Source organism: Clarias gariepinus, chromosome 17 (assembly GCF_024256425.1).
Source record: "Clarias gariepinus isolate MV-2021 ecotype Netherlands chromosome 17, CGAR_prim_01v2, whole genome shotgun sequence".
NCBI classification, from domain to species: Eukaryota; Metazoa; Chordata; class Actinopteri; order Siluriformes; family Clariidae; genus Clarias; species Clarias gariepinus.
The window spans coordinates 5106883-5134035 of record NC_071116.1 but is presented as its reverse complement, the minus strand read 5'-3'; the positions used below and the strand labels follow the sequence as shown (position 1 = coordinate 5134035).

General features: G+C 40.8%; 2 protein-coding genes across 3 annotated transcripts in view; both read left to right on the top strand.

The window, feature by feature from the left end:
• On the top strand, positions 1-23192 carry LOC128505561 (uncharacterized). Its single transcript, XM_053476065.1, has 4 exons — positions 1-183; positions 10293-10561; positions 21778-22272; positions 22375-23192. Exons 1-4 carry the CDS (start codon positions 1-3, stop codon positions 22460-22462), a joined length of 1035 nt encoding a protein of 344 aa, XP_053332040.1. The 3' UTR covers positions 22463-23192.
• A 2526-nt stretch (positions 23193-25718) lies between these two features.
• The window catches only part of nf1b (neurofibromin 1b), an 83737-nt gene continuing 82302 nt past the window's right edge, over positions 25719-27153 (top strand). For both annotated transcript variants that reach the window (XR_008365857.1, XM_053515512.1), the window contains exon 1: positions 25719-25931. Coding sequence is in view for 1 of the 2 variants with exons in the window: in XM_053515512.1 (XP_053371487.1) it covers positions 25872-25931 (60 nt within the window). In the remaining variant the exon portion in view is untranslated. The remainder of the gene's footprint in view (positions 25932-27153) is intronic.

The following is a 27153-nucleotide window of genomic DNA, read 5'->3' as shown; positions in this document are numbered from 1 at the left end:
ATGGATATACCAGCATGGCATCTTGCCACGAATCCTCTGGCTGCTGTTGGTGTACAAAGTGGCTATGTCTACAGTAGAGACCCTGAAGAGGAAGATCAGCTTCCCTTTAGCAGCCTGAAGGAGGAGTTCAGAGTTTTTCATATAAGAGAGGCACTAGTCTACCAAGGCTCTGGAGATTCCAGAGTAACAACAGTAGGCATTAAAATGCGAATAGGAAGGAAGTGGAGAGCACACGAGTGACTTGAGCTGGCAGAGTCACGCTACAACAAGCTGGCAGAGCCACAGTACAACAAGTCTCAGGGCAAGGCGAGACGCCACTTGGTCCTAGATAAGGTCCGAGCAAGGACGATGAACATACAGCAGCAGGGGGCTCACCTGCTTCTGGTATTAAGTTTCTGGTCCAAGCTATTTACGACGTGCTCCCCAGGCCAACTACATCTTCCAAGCAAGTTCTTTTGGACCGCATGGAAGAGGCAAATAAGTGCAAGTGGTTCAAGTACCAAGAGCTCATAGAAGACTGCCAGAGAAGGGGTTGGAGGGCTTGCTGTGAGCCCATAGAAGTAGGGTGCAGGGATTTTGCTGCTTGCTCCCCGTGCAAGATCTTTGCCAGGCTTGGCATCAAAGGAGCTGCAAATAGCTTGCGATAGTTGTAGCACTATACAGCACACATGCTTTTAATAGCAGAATACTCATATAGAAGGTCCCCCTTACCCCCCCTGCAGTTTTTCAAGAAAACTGTAAAAATGTAGAAACAGATGAAACAGAACAACTTCATACAGGGTATAAACAGATAATGATGTACAGTAAAATCATTGCACCTGCCAGTAAACCACCCAAATTGCTGTTGCAACTGGAAGGATAAATCCCAATTCCACTTAGCCAAATTTGCTATCAAATCTACAACAGTGCAAATTCCTTATGACCTCTGTACAGCTCGTGAGTGGTTGGTAACGGCTCCTTACACCCTCTTTTGGGCTCATTGTAAATTCTGTATGTCTTTAGTGAGGTTATCTTCAGAAGGAAATTTGGAGCATGTTTAAAAATTTCGTCTGTGCCTTTCAACTAAATTTTTCGTCATAGCCTCAGTAACGCCTCTGTATCAATCCTTAAGTGCCATTATCAAGTCGTTATTGATTCTTGTACATTGATATCGCTTCCTTACCTGTTTGCTAGAATTTGGCAGCCGAAAAATCCTCATATTAAATTAAAGATAAGTGTAATGCAGCAGTGATGCAGAAGCAGCCAAACAAGCGGAATAAATGCGGGCTCCTGCATATTACCAAAGCCACAAAAAAACAACAGATTAAAAATATATACACACATTTAACTGTGCAGTTAAACATAAAGGGACACTAGGGATGAAAACCCGTAAGAAAGACAGCAAAAAGCAAAAGTAATGATAAAAATAATAATTAAAACTTAATTTAATCTTTATCTTACTGGTTACATGGTTACTGAGTACTGGTAGTGGAGAGAGGACGCTGGCGCTGGCTGTTCACCGCTTCTCCTGCTGCTGTTTTTATTTTTATATGGACTATTTTAGTAACCTGAAGGCTGTTTTTTTAACTTTTGTTTAGTTTTTACCTTTGTTTTTTTTTGGTGTTTCTCAGCGCTGCTAAGACGTTGAGTGCTTCTTTGGGCGTCTGTTCTGTGGTCTCGATACACTGGAGTTTTTGAGTCTGCATCTCTGCTTTTGGCGCATGGGTAACTTTGTTTTGCTAGTTTTTCCAGCGACCGGCATGAAGCTAAAATACGCCATTCTGCAGTTATTAAGTCATAACAATTATTCCATTCCAACGTGCATTGCAGCCATAAAAGAAAGTTTGTTTACCATCAGCCTGGCTGTTCTGCTTCATCCATTCCATCGACTGCTGTCACTCATCAAACACGTCATCAGAGCAATGTTACTCCAGGTGTTTGTAGCATGGGAAACACCACGAGATTTCTGTCGGACAGCTCTGGAAACTTTCCGAGAATGCTATTCACCAAGCAGGACAGAAAACGTGGAGTGGATTACTGTATTACGGCCATTACAGAAATCTACTACACCAAAAATTCTCAAAATAAAACTTTTTAATTTACAATCTTTTGCAAATAAATCAGTCTTCATACAAGATCATGTTATGAAGAAAGGCTGGATCTGTCTCCCCTCACTGTGCCTACACTGTCTTCATTTGAATGTATTTAAGTGTAAAGCTCCTCTCCCCATGACAATGCTGCTTATTTATCGAGCCCCTAAACCAAACTCAGAGTTTATATCTGAGATGCATGATTTTCTTACATCCCCTTGTACTACTTGTTCATGTAGACACTCCCTCCTGCCATTTGGCAGTTGAGTTTTTACAACTACTGGACTGCCTTAACCTTCAACAGCATGTTGATGTTCCCACACATTTCAGAGGGCATACCTTGGATCTGGTTATTACAAATTCTGTACCCATTAGCAACCTTTTTGCGTATGATCTGGGGGTCTCCGACCACAAGGTCGTTTCGATGGAGCTGTCACTCCCTTGTTCCCTCACAAAAGTAAAACAACAATTATGTTACAGGAATTCGAAAAAGATCAACCCAGATACTCTGAGCAAAGATATTTAGCATCTCTCTTCTGTTGAATGTCCCTCAGTGACTGAGTCAGTTGACTTATACAACCAATTCCTTTAGCAGTCTACTTGACTTCTATGCCCCTGTCAGATATAGAACTGTCTGCTTCTCACGTTCAGCCCCCTGGTATACATGTGAGCTGCGGAAGATGAAGGCAGCTGGGCATGTTCTTGAGCGACGTCTACAGACCTCAGGACTCACTGTTCATAACAAGTTTACAGGGAACATCAGAAGGCAAATGCAAGAGCATTCAGAGCTGGAAGATCACAGTTTTATTCAAATATCATTAACAATAGCTCTGGAAATTCGAAGGAACTTTTCTCTTCTATTAATCGCCTATTGAAACCACAATTTCAATCTCATCTGGAAGCTACAGAGGAGAAATGCAATAACATCATTACTTACTTCAAGAAAAAAGTGGATACCATCTGCTCGTCTCTATCAAGTTCCTCTGCACTACAGTGCCTGTCCTGATGGATGACCCACAGCCAGGGAATCTGCAACCTTTCAGCTGTTTCTCTGAAGTTACGCAGCAAGAGGTTGGGGTCATTGTCAGAAAGATGAAACCATCAAATTGTGCTTTGGACCCTTTTCCTACAGTTTTGGTTAAATCCAACCTTTGTGCTATAAGTCCCCTAATTACCAGCCGACATCACTATGTCCAGTACTGCGGGCTTTCTGCAAGTAGCTATAACCAGGGGGGCAAGATTCATTTAGTGCTAAAAACACCTCTGGCTGATGATATGTTTCCGTTATGCACATAAAATCCAAGCCTTTGTCCATAATATGAACTTGTATGAGGACTGATTTATTTGTGAAAGTTCTATTTTGAGAACCACTCCCTCCAGACTGGCTATGTTCCCGCTACATTGAAATCTGCTGTCATCAGACCAGTTTTTTTTTAAAAATCCACCTTAGATCCAGAAGTACTTGAAAACTACAGGCCAATTTCTAACCTCCCATTTCTTTCAAAAGTGCATTGCTGCACAGCTTTAGTCTCATCTAAAACAAAATACAGTAATTTGTAAGTTTGTAATAAATAGTAAGTTGTTTGAGAAATTTCAGTTTTAGTTTTCAATTTACCGCCCCCGCCACAGCGTGGAAACAGCTCTGGTTATAGTCACGAATGACCTGCTGATGTCGGCTGATGCTGGTTTTCATCGATTCTCATCCTGTTGGACTTGTCTTCGGCCTTTGATACTGTTGATCACAACATTCTTTTTCACAGATTATGTCACACTGTTGGACTCTCTGACTCTGTTTACAACTGGTTCTCATCTTATCTTACTGAAAGAACAGAGCATATTGCCCTGGGAGAGGCTAAATCCGCTACACACAATGTCACCTGTGGTGTTCCTCAGGGCTCTGTGCTCGGTACCATTTTGTTTATTTTGTATATGCTTCCCCTGGGTTGTACAGTATCATCAGCTGGCACGGTATTTTATTTCATTGCTATGCTGATGATACTCAGCTTTACCTCAGCATAAATTCAACCCCCTCGTCTACTCTGCCATCATCCACTTTGACCATTGGTTTGAAGGAAATAAAGTCATGGATGAAGCAAAACTTCCTGCAGCTGAACAGCTCTAAGACTGAAGCTATTTTAGTAGGCACCCCAAACCAGGTTAGGGCATCTAACATCACCAGTATTACCTTTCTGGTTAGGACATACCATTGTCAACATCTGTTATTAACCTTGGAGTTAAAATGGACTCATCAAACATCTGTATAAGACTACTTATTTCCACCTCAGGAATATTGCAAAACGGCGTCCAGCGCCCACTTTTGCAGATGCTGAAAAGTTAGTCCATGCATTTGTCTCCTCCAGGCTGGACTTCTGCAATGCACTTCTCATTGGGAGTACTGGAAAAATTCTCCAAAAGCTGCAGTATATTTAGAACAGTGCTGCTAGGATCCTGATGAGAGGGCGTAAATACGACCATATTATGCCCATTCTTAAATCTCTTCACTGGCTCCCTGTTTCATTCAGAATTGATTAGAAGGTTGCCCTTTTTACTCACCAGTGTATTTATGGGAATGCCCCTCCCTACCTCAAAGAACTTATTACCGCACATACACGCAACCTCCGCTCTGCATCAGTACATCTTTTGAGACCTCCTAAGACCAAGCTTCATACTATGGGAGATCAGGCTTTTTGCTCAGCTGCACCTAGACTGTGGAATGCTCTCCCTGAATATCTGAGAACGCCACAGAGTGTTGATGCTTTTAAATCTGGTCTTAAACCTTAGATTTTTATCAGAGCTCTTGGGTTGAATTAATTTGTAGCACTTTGAGATTTGCTTCAAATATTAAGTGCATTATAAATGAAATGTATTCTTCTTCTTATTATTATTATTATTATTATTTTTATTAAAATTTACGGTATAGTAATCCACACAAGCACACAGAGCCAACTCAAGGCATAAGTAAACTAAGAGACTGCTTATGGCCCCTGTGGCCACCAGGGGGCCCCAAGAGTAAAATCCGCCCAAGCTCACAGGTCTTGAAATGGGGCCACAGATCAGGTCACATCCTGGAGGACTGCCTGGTTAGAGGAGGCGCCATCTCGTCAGGCTGGGTGCACTAGAGGGCGCTCCTTCAGACAGACTCCCAGGACCATGCCCCTTACTCTCTGTAACCCTAACCTTTGGAGGCCAAGCTCACTCAGTTCAGGCACTCATTTAACCCTGGCTCAGACCAAAACCTGATCAGCGCCACTACTGCCAAGACATTAAAAATTCCTTCTGTGCCAGTGGACTCTAGATGGGAGCCCGCTCCTGGCCATCATGCACAGGACCCTTCCAGTTACCCTAAGGATTCCAGGGAATAATTCTGAGGAGATATCTGGAGCCCCTTATGTGCTACGTCATGCCTTCACTCAGTGCTTCCTCCACTCCCTACTCCAGCCATGCCCAAGGAAACCCCAGACATCTCCAATGTTCCCACTGAATATCATGACCTTAAGCAGTCTTCAACAAGACTCGAGCCATGTCAACCCCACCGCATCAACCAGATGACTGCCCTATCGATCTTCTCCCAGGCACCTCCTTACCAAAGAGACAATTCTACTCTCTGGCTCACCAAGAAAGAGGGGCCATGAACAAATATATATTACAGGAGCACAAGAGTTAGACGTGGACGTTCACTTGGCCCAACACTTAGTCTGTTGCTGCAAATAGACATGGCTACAGGTAAGACAGACCCTGTTACAATTTGCCACCTAATACAAGAAACAGGTGGACCGCCATCGCACCAGGGCCCCCAAGTACAATGTAGGGGGCAGAGTCATGCTCGCCACCAGGGACATCCCCCAAAATGCACTGTCACGCAAGCTTCTTCAGAAACCCAGTACATAGGTTTTTTTTGTGTGTGTGTGCATGCATACAGTAGTATTTTGATAGTATTTGGACCATTCAATGCAAATCACTTGAGAGCAGTCTTGTTAGTTAACATACACCATTGTAACTTTTTTTTTTTTTTTTTACCATACTCTAAAATATAGATTTTTTTTATTTATTTGACTTATATATTATTATTATCTCAATCCTATTCATGGTCAATTTTTTATTTCGTTGGAACAGTTTGGGGGTTTTCAGTGAAGAAAAAGTGTTACTTCACAGGATACAAAAATATTTTAGAAATTTCTGTGCTCCCAACTTTGTGGCAGCAGTTTAGGAAGGAAACAGGTGTAGAAGTGTGATGGTTAGATGTCCTTATAGTCCATCTAATGTAACTGGAATAGCTCCTCTTGGTATGGGTGAAAAGTGTGCACCAGAATTGCAAGCATTAATATTATTAAACATTGCGTAATGACTTAATTGAAATTAAATAGTTACTGAATAAATCATTTTAAACTGGATTTACATTACTTATATGTGCTTACAGTAAAATAAATTGCTAAAAAATTATAAAAAATATCTAAATTTATAAAGGGAGTATCGGTGTTTTGTAGGTGAAATCATACAGTTTACAAGATTCTTTGGTCTTTGTGCCTTAAAAAGATAACTCATATAACATAATAGAAAAAAATATAAAAAACAGCAAAAAAGAAAGCATAATAGGCTTAAATTTTTGGGACAGGTTTTGAGTGAATTTGCAATGTGGCACTAACACATCAAGTGATATCACCTTTCACTTCAACCCACGTTCTACCTGTGAGGTCACATGGTGTGTAACACTGCAGAATTCCTGCTGGGGTTCAAAGCACCAAAGTAAACACACCCCACTTCCCAGAGGCTTTGACTTCACCCTGACCTACCTGATCAACCAAGACTCATATTCAGTTTGAAAGCACCCGCTTTCTTTTAATATTTATTGTACACTACTATTATTATTGTTTTTCACATTATTTACTACTTTATTATTATTTACTTTATTTTTGCCTTAAGAAAAAAACTAAAGAAAAAAAATCTGTTGTTTATGTAAAGCAACCTCAATTCCCCTCTAGTCTTTTCCAACCACTCAGCATTCAGCATCAGCAGTATACTAATCACAGGTGGGATCATCTGTCATCATCTGCTCCTGTTTCTCACTGATTCACCTTAAGTTAGATGTTTTATGCTTAAATGATTCATAGGTCATTGTGTGACCTTAAAAAATTGCTCACGTACAGGGACTGGACTAAAAAATAAGAGCCAGAAAAGTCTTTCAAGAGGTCTGGAGAACTCTTTGGAAGAAAAATTAAAAAATATGGGGGCTCAAAATTTTTGCACAGGACTGTAAACACACGTGTGAAGAAGTACTCTAAAAGAACAATACATATTAGGCTATAGAAAGGTATAAGATTATTGAAACCCTTTTATCAAATCACTCAAACCAGCAGCTGGAACAAGAAGGGGAAGTACAGTGACTCCTGTGCTGCTGACTGCGATCTCCGATGTGAAGTCTCTCGTCAACGCAGTAGTGAAGGTGAGGGAAAATGAGAACTGAACAGGCACAGAGAAAATGAGAACTGCAGCGGTGATACAGTCAAACTTGGGATAGAACCGGTTAAACTACGGGCACTCTCCACATCGCTCTGTTCCGATTACAGTACATCACATTTTACATATTTGTATGTAGTGTTACAAACCAGTAAAACAAATGACAAACATAAACAGGCATTCTGACTGAGATGATATTGAATAAGGAAAAAATTCATAAAAATCATAAATAAACCAGGAAATCAATAAAAAAAATAGAGACTGTGCAATGATAAACTTCTAGCTTTAGTGTAAAAGAGTCATTTGACACTAAGTTTCCTGAGTACTATAGATCAGCCTTTTCTACTAAACTTAAACTTATATCTGACAAGTTCCTAATCCTATTATGTATCCAGCCATAGTGTTTATGGCACTGCATTATATTGTACTCTCAGCATCCTTATCAGAATCCGTAAGCACTTTATCTAGTTTTATTTGGTTTAATTAAGTTGCTTATAAAATTAGTATAATTCTGTTGATAATTTTATCACTCTAAATTGTTCTGGTATTCACAAACCCACAAACCCTCTGGTGTTCTCCATAAAACTTCCTGGTAAACAGCTGCACTGACGTTGGACCTTGGATCTACAGTAAAACGCAGTGGACTGACACCAGCAGATAAAATGTCTCCCCAAACCACCACTGACTGTTCGAACTGTACACTGGACCTCAGACAACTTGGATTTTGTGCCTCTCCTTTCTTCCTCCAGACCTTGATTTTAAAATGAAATGCAAAATTTACTTTCATCTAAAAAGAGGACTTTGGACCACTGAGCAACAGTCCAGTCCTTTTGTCCTTAGCCCAGGTAAGAAGACTATGACATTGTCTTTCGTTTAAGAGTGGCTTGATAAAAGGAATGTGACGGTTGTAGACCATGTCCTGGATACGTATGTGCGTAGTGGCTCTTGAAGCACTGACTCCAGCTGCAGTCCACTCCTTATAAATCTCCCTTTTCTTTTATATTTTTCCCTTTCATTCAACTTTCCATTAATGTGCTTAGAGATTGGAGAAGGAGGTGTTGTTTCTGTTTCAGTTCTCATGGAAAGGAGGCGTGGTCTTTGTGTTAGTTCTCGGGGAAGGTGGTGTGGTCTGTGTGTAAGTTCTCAGGGGAAAGAGGCGTGGTCTCTGTGCCAGTTATTAAGGGAAAGAGGTGTGGTTTCTGTGTCAGTGCATGAGGAAATGAGGCATGGTCTCTGTCTCAGTTCCCAAGGGAAGGAGGTGTGGTCTTCATGTTGATCGTTGAGTAAGAAGGTGTGGTCTTCATGTTGATCGTTGAGTAAGAAGGTGTGGTCTTCGTGTTGATCATTGAGGAAGGAGGTGTGGTCTTTGTGTCAACTATTGAGGAATAGGGTGTGGATTTTTTTTTGTCGATCATTGTGAAAAGAGGTGTGGTCTCTGCTTCTATTCTCAAGGACAGAGGCATGGTCTTCTGTGTCAGTCTTTGGTGGAAGGAGGCGTGGTCAGTATGTTTATCCACAGGGAAATCTACGTCAGTACATACTTCATCATGGTTTAGTCATCTCACCATGGTCCAAGAGAAATCACGGCCTCAACTGAAGTGTCTTTATAATGTTATTTTGGGGAATCAGAATTGGAATCAGAATGTCCAAAAGTTGGGGAAGAAAAGTAGAATTCCCACATTTGCTAGAGTTTACTGCATAACCTCTCCAAACCATCTGCATTTTAACTCACAACTAGTAAAGAATTAAAGGCCCGCTACAAACATCACATGCTCTCTCACAGTCACATTGGGAAGGAGGTGTGGTTTTCGTGTCAATCATTGAGAAAAGAGGTGTAGGCTATGTGTCAGTCTTAAAAGAAAGAGGTGTGGTCTCTGCATCTGTTCTCAGGGACAGAGACGTTTTCTTCTGTGTCAGTTTTTGAGGGAAGAAGGCGTGGTCGCTATGTTTATCCACAGGGGAATCTATGTCAGTACATACTTCATCAGGGTTCAGTCAGCTCACTTTACTTTATAACCTCCCTAAACCATCAGCATTTTAGTTCACAACTAGTCACAGTCACTTGGCAACATCGGCTGGATGATGGATTGATGATCCCCAAACAATGCAGGTGTGCTGACAAGACATGAATGAAAATCCTGAAAATGGCTTGCTGTATCGAAGTCTTGACAAATTGTAGCAGGTTTGAAAGAAAATAGTCGTGACAATCCATAGCAAATCGTGAGCTGGCCTGATTGTGTCTCTGTTAGCTGATCGCCTCAGATAAAAACATCCGCCTGATGAAACGTGTCTGTTTTGTACTTCATGCGACTTAAGATAATCACTTCTGTTATAATCTGTGATACAGTGGATATCACAGGCTGTGTGTGTGAGTTTGTGTGTGTGTGTATTCTCGTGTTCTAGGTGAAACGTAGTTTGTAGTAAAGGTTAAAAATATATAGAAAAAATATAACACCTGGCATGGACCTTGGGTTGAGTCCTGGGGTCTTACTTGGCAGTGCCAGCAACGATTGTGAGATCGGAGTTGAGGGAGGGGCAGTGTCACAGTGTGCGCCAGTGATGGGCGTGCCCTCAAATCTTCTATCGCTCCTTGCTTACTCTTCTGCTCAGGGTCTCTTGGGCTGCCGATTTCTACTAAGTTGAGTGTTCGATGAACGGAGTGTTCGATGAAGGCGTTAAAAATGCAGAAGAGCGGCATGCTAGCTGGGCAATGTAACGAGCCCCAGGGACTTCAAAGAGTCAAGTTAAATGTGTCTTTGATCTCTGCAGCCACAACAGCCGCAAGCTCTGCAACACTTGAACGAAGCCGGATTTTGTGATCCTGATAATGGAAAAGGCCGCTTGGAGGTTATATGTCACAGCCCCTGTTTCCACCCAGGAAAATCCGCACAGCCAAGAGAGAGCTGGAAAGGGCTGGTTCGGCCATTCCAGAAGAGCAGAGCCATCACTAGCAAACTGCGCAGGAGCTGCCTTTCCATGCGGATCCACGCTGCCACTCTGCCTGATGTCACCGCTTACCAGCCTGTGCCCAAATGCCAGTGGGAGTCTACTACATCAAAGCGTATGCTCATTTTTATACAAAGAAAAGGGTTCCAGCATGTGCAAAACCCATCAAGCACCATGATAAAACTGACTCTCATGAAGCCCTTCCCAGGAAAGAAAGACCAAAACATACCTCTGCTGCAGCTAACCCTAGGAGAAGTTCAGAGTTACCAATCTCAGAAAATCACCAATGAACAAACAGCCCTTCGATTAAAGCTGTTATGAAGTAGCAAACACATTTCAACTGATTATTGCATATTTTGGAGGGCACTGGTGGCTCAGTGGTACTGTACCTGTTTCAGGCAGGCCCCAGTTTGATTCCCAGCCGGTGCCAAAACCCCAGCCACTGGAAATGTGGGCAAATCACTTCAGAGCAGTCTTGTCAATTAACGTGCACCTTTGTGGTGTAACTCTCTAGACTATTTTCCTTTTACATAAAACTTTTGGGGAAGTCTAGCTTTGATTTTTTTTTAAATATATTATTAGTTCTATTTTCTCAACCCTACTAATGTACTGTTTATATAAAATGTTTGATATTTTTATATTTATACATAGTTAAATGTCTTGTTTTGTTCAATTTAAAGTAAAAAAAAGCTATTTGGGTATGCCTGAAAGGGTGTGTAAATATTTTGAAGTTGCATGGGGTGTTTTGGCATATTAGTGAAGTTTTTCAGCTTTCCAGTAAAGGAAAAGTGTTTTTGGCAGAGCTTTGTGGCAGCAGTTTGGGGAGGAAACAGGTGTAGATGTGATGGTCAGGTGTCCACATACTGTAGTTTTTGCCGTGTAGTGTACAGTAAGTAGAATAGTTTTGCAAATGAATTCTCAAGGATTAACATTATTAATCATTAAAAATCATGTAATTACTCAATTGAAATTAGTTTAAAACATTACTGATAAGCCAAGTTTAGAACTATTTAAGTTTTCAGAAGCCAATTGTGTAATTCCAGTTTAAAACAATATTTTATCAATAAGTGAATTTGTTCTCAATTAGAAACTCCCATTTATTCGTTCTATACAAGGTGGCCTGTTTGGCGGAAAGACAATCACTGTGATAGCACGAGTCCTGGCAGGAGCAGAAGGGTAAGGACTCCAAACCCAAGGCAAACCTCATTAGGTGGTCAAAGGTAAGATGGACTTCTGGTAAGAGCTCTGTTGTCATTTAGGGACTTTTTTACTCCTAGTTTTTGCTAAGGAATGAGTCACTTGAATCAAGCTGATTATACACAGATACAAAATTCTTAATCATTTACAGTTTGCTTAATGATCCACTCGGCACCTTGGTTAACCACAAACCGTCAAATTCTATAAACCTTTTTAAAATAAGAATAAAGAATAAATAATTTAAGAGTATGGGCTGAGAAGGGAATCAAAACCACCAATATATTCCAATTTCTTTACTAATAAAAACCTCCTTTATGCATAAGTCTATGGCAAACATTATTCATGTTTGTTTGCTGCAACAATAAATTTTAAAAAAAAAAAAAAAAAAAAAGCTGGTAAAATGTATTTGTAAAATGTTTATATGGCATTTATAGAGGGAGTATTAGTGTTTTATAGGTGAATTCGAACAGTTTGTAATGTAAAAGATAAGCTGATTTCTTTTGTCTTTGAGACTTAAAGAGATAACTCATATAACATAACATACAGCTTCTAAATAAAAATAAACAATCATAGCTTTAATTTTTGTACAGGTTCTGTGTGAATTTGCAATGCGGCACTCAAGCATCGAGTGATTTCGCCCTTCACTTCAACCTACACTATGCCTGTAACTTACTGTAGGTCATGTGGTGTGTAACACACTGCAGAAATCCTGCTGGGGTTCAGAGCAACCAACCAAGCACAACCCACTTTCCAGAGGCTCAGACTTCACCCTGACCTTTTGGGTCAACCGAGACTACTATTCACTTTGGAAGCACCCTCTTTTTTTCTTTCAATATTTATTGTACAGTACTATAATTATTCACCTTTTTCCCTGCTGCTATAGAATGACCTTTGATCTAATAGAATCAATAAATGATTAATCATGTGAGTATCCATCAAAGAAAATTCATAAATAATGACTTATACTCCAGGTTTAATAATAAATAAGGTTTTGCTTATTAATAGACCTTGTGTGAGGATCAACCCAGCTTTGCCGTGCCAGTACGTTTATAGAATGATCAGAGACATGGATGTTGAAGTATATGAATATCTCAGTTGCATGTATTTACAGTATATGTGAACAAATTATCCAGTTTAATTTCTGGTAAATTTCTACCTCAGGTGGAATCTTCTTACATTTTCCCTAATGTATCCACTGTGAGTAGGACTTTTGATGGGGTTTACCCATCTGTTAATTTCCCTACATATTTGATATCAGTCTGAGTAGATCCTGTTATCTGTCTTCACAGACATCTCCTCTGTTCAGTCCTCCACTTGCTTATGTAAGAACCAAATCATCCCATAATCCAATACAAATGGTCTTTGAAGGTCTTTTTTTTCTCTATACAGTATGTGTTTTTTTTTCCACCGTCCCATATACAGTATTTGTTCCTAGTTTGCTGTCAAATTGTGTTATGTTATTCATTTGGTGATGTTCACGTGTCTGTATTGGCTTGCATAATAATAATAAAAATGATGATAATAATAATAATAATCATTATTATTATTGTTGTTGTTATTATTATTAGTAGTAGTAGCAGTGGTAGTAGTAGTATTGGCAATTTAATCAAGAAGGCATTGTAAGCTAATACAATACTTATTTTTCTTTCTATTTATACTTTTTTAAGTTACCTTTCGGTTTTCCAATCGGGCTTTATTTAGCAAAACCCGCCATCTTGAAAGACAAATTGTCAAACATACTTGTCACATTGCCAGCTCACACACACCGCTGCCAGATTATTGTGTGCTTTCATTCGTTTCCCTCACGTTTTTCTTCGATTGCTTTCACGTTGCCAGGTTCACCCAGTTTCTCATTGTCCCCCTTGTCTCATGATTCAGATTCGTCGCTTCACTACTGGTTTTATGGCTCAGATCTAACACTTCCACTTTCTCAACACCCATGCTGATTGGACTCTTCGAACTTGCGCATCCGCTTTCTCGACTGTGGCTCAGCTTAACGATTTCAACTGATCACAGTGCTGATGGATCTCATAGCTTTGAACTCAACATTCCCGACCTGTCCCATCAGTTTGTGGTAGCAGTTGACAAATCCAACACCGTTGTTGAAGGGATACTGACCCAGACATCCTCACAGGATATCAAACTACACCCCTGCTTTTTCAACTCCCATCACCTATCCCCAGCTGAGATGAACCAAGACGTAGGCGACACTGGCTGGAGGGAACAGAGCTCCTCTTCCTGTTCCTGTACAGGAACCTCGAGTTTTCACATGCCAAAAGGCTCAATGCCTGTCAAGCTAGATGGGCAATATTTTTCTCTAGATTTAACTTCGTCCTGTCCTACCAGACAAGCTCCAAAAACACCAAGCTAGATGCTTTCTCACGACAGTTCTCCTCTCCCCATAATCCCATGACATGCAACACTATTCTGCCATCTGGCTGTCTAATTGTGGCCATAGAACTAGACATTGAGACTAAAGTCAAGCAGGCATTGACCCAGGAGCCTGGTCCAAGTAATGTTCTTCCGAATAACCTCTTTGTTTCCCTTCATCTATGCTCACAGGTCTTGGAATGAAGTGACAGATCCAGGCTGTCCTGCCACCCAGGCTTCGACTGGACCCGTTTTGTCGTTTAGCAGCACTTCTGGTGGCCCACGTAGGAGGGAGGATGTGTCCATATTTGTGGCAGCCTGCGAGATCTGTGCCCACTAAACATGACCACCTACCCCCTGCTGGCCTTCTCAGACCCTTACTTGTGGCTCACCGTCCCTGATCCCATATCTCTCTAGGCTTTGTACTGTAAGGGCCTCGTCTGATGGGAATATTTGTATCGTGAACATCGTAGACCGTTTCTCCAAATCCGTTCACCTTGTTCCATTTCCCAAGCTTCCCTTAGCCAAGGAGATGGCAGAGCAACTAATCCTCCATGTTTTCCATCTTTATGGCCTCCCCACTGACATTGTCTCTGATCGAGGACCACAGTTAACCTAATGTTTCTTCAATGCCTTTTGTAAGCTCATCAGGGCCACCCCTAGTTTATCTTCAGGTTTCCACCCCCAATTTAATGATCAAACTGAACGAAAGAACCAGGCGCTTCCAGTGCTGTTTGGGCTACCAGCCACCGCTGTTCTCAGCACTACAGGAGGACGTGGAGGTTCAACACTTGGCCCTTGGCCCAACACTTTGTCTGTCACTGTAAACGGACATTGTTACAAGCAAGACAAACCTTGCTACGATCCACCAGGGCGTACAGTGCAAGAAACAGGCTGACCACCATAACATCATGGCTGCCAAGTAGCAGGGTAGTAGGGAAGGCTACGCACCCGAAGAGAGAAGCTGGGTCCCAACTAGATTTATTCTTGACGCAGCACTGATTACAGACTCCTACTGTATAGATGAAACCCCGATGCATCCCGCATAAAGATCGTTAGACCAGGGGACTGTCACACTGCCAGCTTACACGCACCTTTCAAAGTCTTGTCACTTGAAATTTCCTTTCCAGCACTGTTATGCTCACCCCACATGGTCATGTTTTCCTAGGTTGTCATGTCTCCTCCCACACCTTCTGACCATAGCTTCCGCACACCGGTCTCTCATCACCGCTGATTTTCCCCAGCATTTAAACCAGCACAATTCATTGTTTCACTGCCGGATTATTGTGTGCCCTCACTCAATTCTTAATTTATTCTTTAATGGCTTTTACATTTACAAGTTTGCCTAGTTTCTCATTTTCCCCCTTCTTGCTTTGCGATCGTCACTTCGCTATTGGTTTCACAGCCCAGATCTAATGCTTCCGCTTTCTCAAGTACAGCTCTGTTTCAAGTTTGGCTCTACATGCTGATTAGACCGACAAAGAAAACATTTCTTAACAAAACATATACAGGCACTCACAGAAAGCTAAAGAGATGTGTGAGTATAACAAGAATTACTACAAATACAAATCAAATAAATAAATAAAAAAGAAAAAACTATAGAATGCTAAAAAAAATGCAGTACCATGAGAAGGAAATCATCATTAATTTCAAAAGCTAACATCATAGTAGCACCATAATAACACATCGAGGGTGACAGTAACCGAGTGTTTTAAAAACATGCTTAGAAACATTTACATTAATATGTTCACCCTTTTCCAGAGTGTTGGACATTTTGTACAGTTTCAGTTGAAATGAGCTAAGGCTGAACAATGACACAAATTATAAGCAAGATATCTGAAAACAGCCTGAGGTTGTTCAAGTGCAGGTCAGTGATGGGTTGAATTTTCTTTGCAGGTGCAAAATATTAGTGTTTGATTTGAGACCTTTTACAAGAGTTGAAACTTCATCTATATGATTAAAAGAAAGGTTTTGCCTATACATTGGTCAAAACTCACTTTTTTAATTATATATTTAAGTTTCATACATTGGAGGACCCGAACCAGTCTCCAAAATGTTTTGTCTGTATATATGTCTGTATTTCTGTCCAGCAAGATTTTGTCACAGCATCGGGCAAAACTGGCTGGACAGAATTAAATGAAACTTTGGCAGTACTATGTATTTGCCTGAAGTTGAACCTGCACCATAAATTTAAAAAGTTTTGTGTAAGTGAAGTTATGGGCAGTTATGTACCAGATTAGAAACCTCAAGTTTGGCAGTGTAAAAATCAGTTGTGATTCTTTTCAAAAGTCAAGTGCAGGTTAATTTGTTTTATTTTTCTTTTACAGCTGTAATTCTGTTAATGTGTTGCTTAATCAAGTGTCATTAGAGAGATTTGTTTATTTTTCCGATAAACAAGTGCTTCGGTTGTGTGCACACGTGTGTGTGAAAAGAGTGGGAGAAGGGTAACTGTGTAAGAGAGAAAGGGGAGAGGGGAGGGAGTGTCCGTCTGTATCTGTGTGTGAAGCCGAGAGGAGGAGGCGGTAGAAGGGGGGCTGTAAAGGCGAGTGTGTGTGTGTAACAAAAAAAGTGATTCCGTTAGTAAGCACACACGCACGCTGTACAAACACGCTTACAAACACAAAATAAAATATGATTTACGCGCACACACGTGGTCACAGTGTAATAGTAAACATTACACGCGCGCACGGATGTTGATTATACCAGTAAGAGACAAGCACTAAGACCCAGCAGGGTAGACAATTACCCACCATTCCGCAGCGCAAGAGAGAGAAAAAACGTTGGCTCAGTTGTGATCAAGGAGCATATGCGTTAAACATGATACTTGGTGCTCGTAAACCAAGACAATGCTTGTTTTTCAAGTCGAAATTTGTCGAACATCTTTGCTTGTCTTGCGGAACACTTGTAAACCGTGTAACTCGTAATCCGAGGTTCCACTGTACACTAATCACCGGCCTGATCATCTGTCTTTATCTGCACCTGTTTCTAACAGGTTTATGCCTTAAGTTAGATGTTTTATGCTTGAATAATTCATACAGTAGAACACTGTGTGGTTTGACAAACAAAACTATTTTTCTGAGACTGCGCAGGTACAGGGACTGGACTGAAAAACAAGAGCCAGAAAAGTCCTTCAGGAGGTCTGGAGAACTCAAGACTATGTTACAAATAAAATTATATTAAAACTTCTCATGTAGAATATACAAATTTTCATATTTTCAACCATAGTCATGTAAACAAACTGCTGCTGCAAAAAAAATGGCTTTGCTCCACCAGATGAGCACTACAGTACATGCACTCCATGCAATACTATTAAGTACAATATCGCTGCTTCTTTTTTTATCATTATGGTATAGTACTAGCTGATCTCACTGTTTAATATATCAGAGAAGTTCTGAAGGTGCCGTGGCTCAAATCAAATGGTCTACAGCTGGAACAAGAAGGTGAAGTACAGTGCTCTAAAGTGCTCCTGTGCTACTGGGTGCGAGTCTCTCATTAACACAGTAGCTGAAGGTGAGGGGAAATGAGAACTGAACAGGCACAATTAACCTCAGCGGTGGTGCAGTCAAACCTGGGATAGAACCGGTTAAACTCACTGGCACTCTCCACATTGCTCTGTTGCAATTACAGTAGATCACATTTTACATATTTGTATGTAGTATTTCAAACAGGCAAAAAATATAACATACATACACAGGCATACTTTTAAACTAACTCAGATATGATTAAATGAGGGCAAATTATATAATAATAATCATGAATTAACCTGTAAACAATAAAAAAATAGAGACTGAAATAAATAAATTCTTTCAATAATATTCTTATGCATTTAAAATATGTAATGCAAACTATCATCATCACCACCACATTATCATCACTAGGTATGATAACATTATTACCAATTGCTTTCAAATTTTTTTAAAAGGCTTATAGTAAATTAATGTAAATTATTTGCACTATTAGCCCCCTAGCCAATACTACATAAAAGAAAGGTTAAAAATGTGTTGTTGTTTTTTTGTGTTGCACTTTTGTAACTCATTTTCTTTTCCAATTAAAAGCAAAATGAATCAAAAGTTTGATCAAAGTTCTCTTCTGTCAAGAGAAGATGAGAATGAGAGATACTACTGTGGGCTGAACAGGTTCCTCTTGCACTGCTGCACACATACAGTACTTCTTCTTCAGGTCTGGGGGATTTGCCAAGGTAAGAAAAGACACAAACAGTTCACAAGGCGTTCAAAGTCGACTCTTTAATGCAGATTGTAAAGCAGTTTAAAAAGTGCAAATGTCACATCACTACTAATAATGCAAGTCTGTGAATTTTACCCCAGGAGGCAGATTGTTGCACAGAACACCAGCAGGACGTCTCCACATAGGGTATAAACAGACAGAATAACTTCATACAGGGTGAAAACAGACCATGAAATACAGGAAAATCATTGCAACTGCCAGTAAACCGCCTAGATTGCTGTTGCAACTGGAACTTTATGTGTGTTCACAGACTTGGTGACCTGTTTATCTGAGGGCTCCCTCTTCCTTACTTTGACACAGAATCTTCATTTAAATATTCTAAAAAAAAAGAGTCTGACAGTTTAAAGAGGGACTCCATATAAACAAACCCACACTGGCCATATCTCAGAAAACAATACTGTACATGATACGTACATACTGTGCATAGAATTGGTGTCAAAACTGAGCCTTATTGAACCAGGAATCTGAGAATATGCAGAACTCAAATCCAGAGGTGGGTAGTAACGAGTTTCATTTACTTGAGTAACGTTTTGAAAAAAAAATTACTTCTATTTACTGCACCATACTTTTTACTTTTACTTAAGTAGATTTGTGAAGAAGAAACGCTACTCTTACTCCGCTACACTCGACTTGTTAATTTTCTAACCATTTATTCTACACATGCAGCCGGTGAATCTACCTCATGACTGTGTTTCACCAATCAGACGCAGCAACAATAATCACATGATTCCGTTTGACCAATTAGGCGCAGTAAAAATAACCACAAGTAGTCACATGACCACACACAAGCTCGGGAGTGTTCGGTAGCGACCTTACAGCCTCCTTTGGGAGCATATTCAAAAACGTCATAACGCTGCTGTATGGATTCTTAAGTGCCGTTATCGAGTTGTTATCAGTTCTTGAGCATCGGTATTGCCTCCTTACCTGTTCGCCAGCATTCGGCAGCCTACAATCTCTGTATAACCCTGTACTTTATGCACAGCTCTCTTAAGGTCTTAGCATTTTAGTTGGGCTGCTGTTGGGACTTTAACTCCATTAAAGCCATTCCTTGATGCTATGATTTTTTTTAGCCATTCTTACTCTATGCTGGTGTGCTTTGGATTATTGTTCTGTTACACAACCCAATTCCGACCAAGCCTTAGCTGTCAGACAGATGGCCTCAATTTTGAACGTGCTGGGATGTAAACATCTGGGGAAATTGGCAACATTTTTAAACGCTTTCAACTTATTTTTTCATTGTAGAACGATGAACTCCAAATTATTTGAAAATGATTTTATACCTCTTTCCAGATCAATGTGCAGTTACAATTTCTTCTTTAAGACCTTTACTTATGATCTATTAATAAAGGGCTGATAATTAACAGTGAACAGTTGAACAGATGTTTTTTTTTTTTTTGGCTTCATTTTTGTTGAATATACAGTGGCATGGTACAACAAGTTATACAGTAGGTTCTTATTTGTCTGAGGTTGTGTGTATCTAATACTGAGACCTGCTACAATCCAATAATTTGTATTATGTTTTTTAGACAAAATTGTTACTTTTATTACATAAATTTGACATATTTATAATAATTAATTATTTCAGCTTCTAATGTCTGTTAATAAGACTCAACATCTGGTTCTAGTACTTTATAGGTCTTGGTCCTGGAAACTTTATACAAAGTTATGCTTATGTAATAATTTTTATACTGTTAAAGCAAAAACCTTTGGTGACAAAAGTTGATGTAGCCATTCATAATAATTTATTTATAAGAAAAGAAACTTTGCTAAACTGGTGTGTTCTCTAGAAACAGAGCTGAAAAAAAAAATAATGCACTCTTGAGCAGGTTGAAATTCATCACACACACACACACACACACACACAGTACATGCACTGAGTTTCCACCTCTGGTTTATCGCTTTAACAGGATACTCGTGGACAGATGACTCACATTATTTTGTGTTCCTGTACAGTGTTCTCAGTGTTCTCCGAGCACTTTGTGTAATTTCCGCTATCTTCTTCCATGCCTCTATTCTCAGTTCCATCCACACAGAGGCTCAACACACACAGCAACAAGCCAGCCTTTCTTCCTCTAAACTGTTTTTCTGACATTCTTCTGATTTATAGTTTGAGTTCGTTTCAGAGCTTATGATCGCTAAACGACCTCAGATGTAAGGAATGTAGGAAAGGATTACAATCTAAGCTACAGCACTTCACTTTAGCATCTTTTTCTACACCAACTTACTTATTAATTAAGGAACTTAGCTGTTGACTGAAATGTCACAACTGTTTTAACACAGTCAAAAAATCATGTGGCTAGCAGCCAAGGCTTGGACTTTTTTAAACTTAAAATAATAAATTCAAATGAATTCATTTTCACCTCCAAGGTTCGGGTTCGATTCCCATCTCGGGGTCTGTGCATGTGGAGTTTGCATGTTCTCCCTGTGCTTGGTGGGTTTCCCCAGGGTACTCCACTTTCCTCCCGCAGTCCAAAGACATGAAGATTAGGCTAGTTGCCATTCTCAGATTGCCCGTAGTGTGTGGGTGTGTATGTGTGCTCCCTGGATGTATTGGCAATTGGCACCCTGTCCAGGGTGTATCCTGCCTTGTGCCCTAAGTCTGTTGGGATTTCTGTCTCTATGTACATGAAGTTTGCATGTTCTCCCCGTGCTTGGTGGGTTTCCTCCAGCAGGCCGAAGACATGTAGGTTAGGATAATTGGTGTTTCCAAATTGCCCGTAGTGTGTGAATGAGTGTGTGAGTGTTTGTATGTGTGTGTGTGTGCCCTGCGATGGATTGGCACCCTGTCCAGAGTGTACTCCCTGAAGCCAGGATAAAACGGTATAGAAGATGAGTGAGTGAGTGAGTGAGTGAGTGTCACTGTCTATACTGCTTTATCCTGTAATCAGGGTTGCGGGGGCCTGGAAGCTCTTTCAGGAGGCTTAGGGTACGAGGCGGGGTACACCCTGGACAGGGTGCCAATCCATCGCAGGACACACACACACACACACACACACACACACACACACACACACTATGGGCGATTTGTTAACACAAATTAGCCTAATCTGCAGGTCTTGGGAGGAAACCCATCAGGGACGGGGAGAACATGCAAACTCTATACACACAGAGACGGGAATCGAACCCGGAACCCTGGAGGTGCAAGGCGACACCTACACCACACTACACCACCCTATTATCAATTAATTTTTGATAATAAAGTTTTTTATTATGTGATCATCCAGTGGTTTTTAATATGATAATTTTTATTTTGGGTCTCGGTTGGGTCTCTGCCTCTGTGTGCAGGTGAGGAGACATTGGAGCTGCACTCGGTGGACTTGGAGATGGAGGCCGTGGAGAAGCTGATCCGCGACCTACAGGTGAAGCTGGCCCGGCTACAGCAGCGGAAAGCCACGCTGGAATTGTCGCGGACCGACGCTCACCTGTCCCAGGTAAATTCTCGGCATGAGAATTCTCCGACAACCTCTACTCCGCGGTCCAACCACCATCTGCCCAGGTCCAACGCACCGAGGACGCAGCCCGCCCAGGTTTCCTTCACCCCGGCGCCGGGATACCACGAGGCCTGGAAACTGCAGCAGCGGAAGACGCGCGCCAAGCCCCGGGCGAGGACCTCTCCTCCTCCGCCACCACCCGTCTTCGAGATCTCAACCCGAAACCGCTTCGCTCCTCTCCGTGAGACGGCACACGACGCGCTGGTCATCGGAGACTCCATTGTCCGGCACATGCGTGCTACCACAGCTAAAGGTAAGGCGTACACGCGCTGTTTACCTGGTGCACGTGTTCTTGATGTTGCTGCACAGGTGCCTGCGGCCCTGAGGAAGAACATTCGAGCTGTGGTTCTTCATGCTGGCACCAACGACATCAGGCTGAGGCAGACGGAGATCCTAAAGAAGGACTTCAGGAGCCTGGTCGAGAAGGTCCGCAGCACATCACCCACGACAAAGATCGTCGTATCTGGACCACTTCCGACATTTCAGAGAGGAATCGAGAGGTTCAGTAGATTATTTGCCTTCAATGAATGGTTACAATCTTGGTGTCAACAACAGAGATTACCCTTTGTTAATAACTGGAATGTTTTCTGGGAGCGTCCTAGGCTCTACCGCACAGATGGCCTGCACCCTAGCAGAGCTGGAGCAGCGGTCCTCTCTGACAACATCTCCAGGACATTACGAACCATCTGACTTGCGGTAAGTCATACCTCAGATTCTTTAGATATCAGCCACAATACAACTCACCATACTAATAGACGCACACACATAGCTTGTACTATAGAAACTGTGTCTGTTCCCCGAATAGTGAGAAAAAAGAATAAATTCGTTAAATCCAGCCGAAACAATCTGGTAACCATTAAACCAGAAAAAGGCCAAATAAGTAATCGAAGTCTACCTCTAAAGTTTGGACTTCTCAACATTAGATCCCTTACGCCTAAAGCACTTATTGTTAATGAAATGGTATTAGATTATTGCCTTGACGCACTCTGCCTCACTGAAACCTGGCTTAAACCAAATGAATACATTGGTCTGAATGAGTCTACTCCGTCAGGATATTTTTATAAGCACGAGCCCCGTCTAATTGGTCGCGGTGGTGGTGTCGCCACTATCTACAAAGATGTACTCACTGTTACTCAGAAAATAAGGCCCAGGTTTAACTCATTTGAAGTGCTCGTCATTAATGTTGCACTTAATGAAATACATAATAAACCCGCGCTATATTTTACTCTGGCCACCGTGTACAGACCCCCAGGGCCATATGCCGATTTTCTAAAAGAATTTGGACATCTGCTATCAGACCTAATTGTTAACTCTGACAAAGTGTTGATAGTAGGTGACTTTAACATTCATGTAGATGATGCTAACGACACTTTAGCCCTCGCATTTATGGACTTACTAAATTCCTTTGGGGTTAAACAAAATATAAATTAATCAACTCACCGCTGTAATCATACAATAGATTTAATTATATCTCATGGTATAGATGTCACTAATATAGAGATTTTAACTCAAAGTGATGATATCACAGATCATCACCTCCTGATATATACTCTACCCGTAGAACAGATTAGCTGTGTCTCTCCACGTTATCGATTTGTTAGAAATATGAATCCGACTACTAAAGACAGATTCACAAGTAATCTACCGGATCTGTCCCAAATTCTTATTAGACCCCTAAATGCAGACGATCTAGACGAAGTGACCAGCAGCATGGGTACTATTTTTACCAGTACATTAGACACTGTTGCTCCCTTCAGATTAAAAAAAGTCAGAGATAAAACACTTGCTCCTTGGTACAATAGTTATACTCGCGCCCTAAAGAGAGCAACCCGTAACCTTGAGGGAAAATGGAGAAAAACTAAATTAGAAGTTTTTCGAATTGCGTTTAAAGACAGTATGTGCAGCTATAGACGGGCTCTAAAAACCGCTAGGACCGAACATCTTAGCCAACTGATAGCAAGAAACCAAAACAATCCCAAGTTCTTATTTAGTACAGTGGCTCGCCTAACAAAACCTAAGATGCCTGCAGAGAGTACTCCACAACATTTTAGTAGTGAAGATTTTATGGACTTCTTTAATGAAGAAATCGATAGCATAAGGAAGAAAATAACAGAGGTTCAACCTCTAATAGCATCTCATGATCTAGTTCAGCCTAGAGCTTCACATTTAGATCTTCAGTGCTTTACAGGTATAGGACAGGAAGAGCTGTATAAACTTATCACCTCAGCTAAATCAACAACGTGCCTGTTAGACCCAATACCAACCAGATTTTTAAAAGAAGTGATGCTTACAGTTGGAGAGCCACTTCTAAACATTATTAATTCTTCATTATATCTAGGTCACGTCCCTAAACCTTTGAAGCTGGCAGTTATTAAGCCGCTTCTTAAAAAATCTAATTTGGACGCGAATGAAATAACAAATTATAGACCGATTTCAAACCTTCCGTTCATATCAAAAATATTAGAAAAAGTAGTATCAGCTCAAATATGCACATTCTTGCAGGAAAACAACATCCTAAAAGAATTTCAGTCAGGTTTCAGGCCCCATCATAGTACAGAAACTGCACTAGTTAAGATTGCAAACGACTTGTTTTTAGCTTCAGACGAAGGCTGCATCTCAATACTAGTCTTACTTGATCTAAGTGCTGCATTCGACACCATAGATCATAATATTCTCATAGACCGCCTACAAAATCATATAGGTATTCAGGGGCAGGCATTAAAATGGTTTAGATCATACCTGTCTGATCGATACCATTTTGTAGATCTAAATGGAGTACCGTCTGATGTAATGCCAGTGAAATATGGGGTCCCACAAGGGTCAGTTTTAGGACCTCTCCTGTTCTCAATTTACATGCTTCCCCTGGGAAACATCATTAGAAGGCATAAAATTCCCAATTCAAAAGTAGGCTCAAGACGCATCTCTTTAATCTGGCATACGCGTAACTCATCCCATAACCTCATACTCCAGTACACCTATCCTGAATGGCAACTACGCTAATTCTCTCCATCTGTTCTGTACTTTTCTACCCATCCTGAGGCATCTGGAGATTGTGCCAGCTTCAGTAGACAAAGGCCAACCCTGCGAGGTTTCTAAGGCATCTTGAGAAGGACCTGCTCCAGCTAGATTCTGCTTTATGATGGCTGGAGCTACACATCCTGCTCCTGTGCTTCCAGTGATCTGACCCCATCTGCCCTCTGCACCTACTGCTGAACTGAATCTACACAACTTCTGATATATTGAACTTTCACCTGCACAACACACTTGATGTTATTTCTATCGGTTATCACCCAGATGAGGATGGGTTCCCTGTTGAGTCTGGTTCCTCTCAAGGTTTCTTCCTATTGCCATCTCAGGGAGTTTTTCCTTGCCACTGTCGCCGTCACCCTTGGCTTGCTCATCAGAGACATTTCATTCATCATTCATTCATTTAATTATTATCTAGACACATTTTTCTCACACATACACACTTCCAAATATTTTCTTTTCTTTTCTTTTCTAAAAAAAAAAAAATCTTTAATTTTTTTTTTGTGAAGCTGCTTTGGGACAATGACCATTGTTAAAAGCGCTATATAAATAAATAAAAATAAAATTAAAATTGAAATTATTTTATTTTATTATGTTTATTTTGGTGGCATTAGCTACAAAGAAATATAAAGAGTTTCAGCTTAATAAACATTTTATTATATAATAATATATGCACATATATGCACAACAATACTAACAACAACAACAAAAAAAAAATTATATAATAATAATAGTAATAATAATAGTAATAATAATAATAATAATGGAGTATAGTGGTTAGATTCTGTGAGGTCATACAGCTTTGGTGAATAAACAGTCTCCTGGCGCGCGCTATTGAAGAGCCGCGCATGCGCAGTAGCACCAGCGCGTCCTCGGTCATCGGAGGGAGGCGGAGTCAAAGTTCCGCTGGTGTCATGGCGGCGCAGTGCTGCTTCTGAGATGGAGAAGAGGGAGAGAATAACAAACCGAGCCGTGCCCGAGTCTCCGTGCCAGCCGAGAGCGCAGAGTTTGAGGATTACGGGGTCGGGAGTCTAAGGAGAGGCGTGTTGGTGTTGGTGTTGGTGTTCGGGTCATGGCGGCTCATAAACCTGCAGAATGGGTTCAGGCCGTTATTAACAGATTCGACGAGCAGGTAAGAGACAGAGAGAGAGACAGAGACACAGAGACAGAGAGAGAGAGACAGATGTCCTGGAGTGTTATTAGTGTTTATATTGTATTAGTCACACCTCTCTGATTACTGCTTCATGCAGCTTGTCCAGCTTTCTCTTTCACTTTATTTATTCTCCCAGGGGTTTTTGCAAATCCAGATGTGTTACAGAGATACAAACTCATCTCCTGTCTTTTTATTAATTCTCTCTCTCTCTCACTCACACACACACACACACACACAACTTTTAAATCCTTCCTCATGTGCCTGCCAAGCTTTCCTGAAACCATATTCATGCTGGGAAGGAGAGAAAGAAAAGGAAACCGAGCCAAACCCCAAACTGCCCTTTAATCAATCAATCAATCAATAAATAAATCAATCAATCAATTAACTGCCTCCTATTCAGTTCATTTAGAAATAATCAGTTAGTCTTATAGCAGTCTTATAGCATGCTCTCATGACACGATAGTGTTCAGGGTCAGGAATCACTAGTTACCTCCCGATAAGATATTATCATTAATCGAAAAGTAATCGAAATCGACAATTAGAACCTATAATCGATTAAATTTTCCCAGGTCGATTATTTCGATTACTTTCCCTTTAAAAACATTACCGCCTGTGGAGTCATGTGACCCCGCTCCGTTACGTTATTTCGCCAACATGTCAAGCATGGAGAGCTTAAACACTGAGACAACTCAGCAACAAGAGCAGCTTGTACCAAAGAAAAATGCAGTCTCCGTTATTTGGACACATTTTGGCTTCAGTAAGGATGACACTGAAAAGTCAGATGTACTGTAGATACTGTAGAAAAACACGTTTTGACGCCCAAAGGTAACACCACCAGTTTGTTTCAACATTTAAAGCACAATCACGTGTTATGAGGGCAAAAAAATAAATAAAATAATCGTTCATTAATCGTAATCGAGTTAAAATGTTCAATTAATCGAGATTTTGATTTTAGGCCAAATCGCCCAGCCCTATATTATCACGATACTGATTAAAATTCCTGATATGTAAACATCCTGATTTGATATTCCTGATAGGTTACGCTGATTTTGTTACCATTTTAAATATCTTAGAAAAGATTAAAGGTTAATTACAGTTGTACGAATGAACGTGCCCAAGAATCTGTAACCCTATTAGTTACTTTTCGGCATGAAGTTTAAACCGTTTAAGATATCAAAAAACCTGTCGCAGTTTTGCTTCC

Bases quoted from the DNA above. Each gene is read 5' to 3' on its own strand.
- LOC128505561 (XM_053476065.1), top strand. From the start codon at position 1: ATGGATATACCAGCATGGCATCTTGCCACGAATCCTCTGGCTGCTGTT. The intron at 184-10,292 runs GTAACAACAGTA...TGATCTCTGCAG, and splicing joins AAGGCTCTGGAGATTCCAGA to CCACAACAGCCGCAAGCTCT. The intron at 10,562-21,777 runs GTGGGAGTCTAC...CCATCTGCCCAG, and splicing joins CAGCCTGTGCCCAAATGCCA to GTCCAACGCACCGAGGACGC.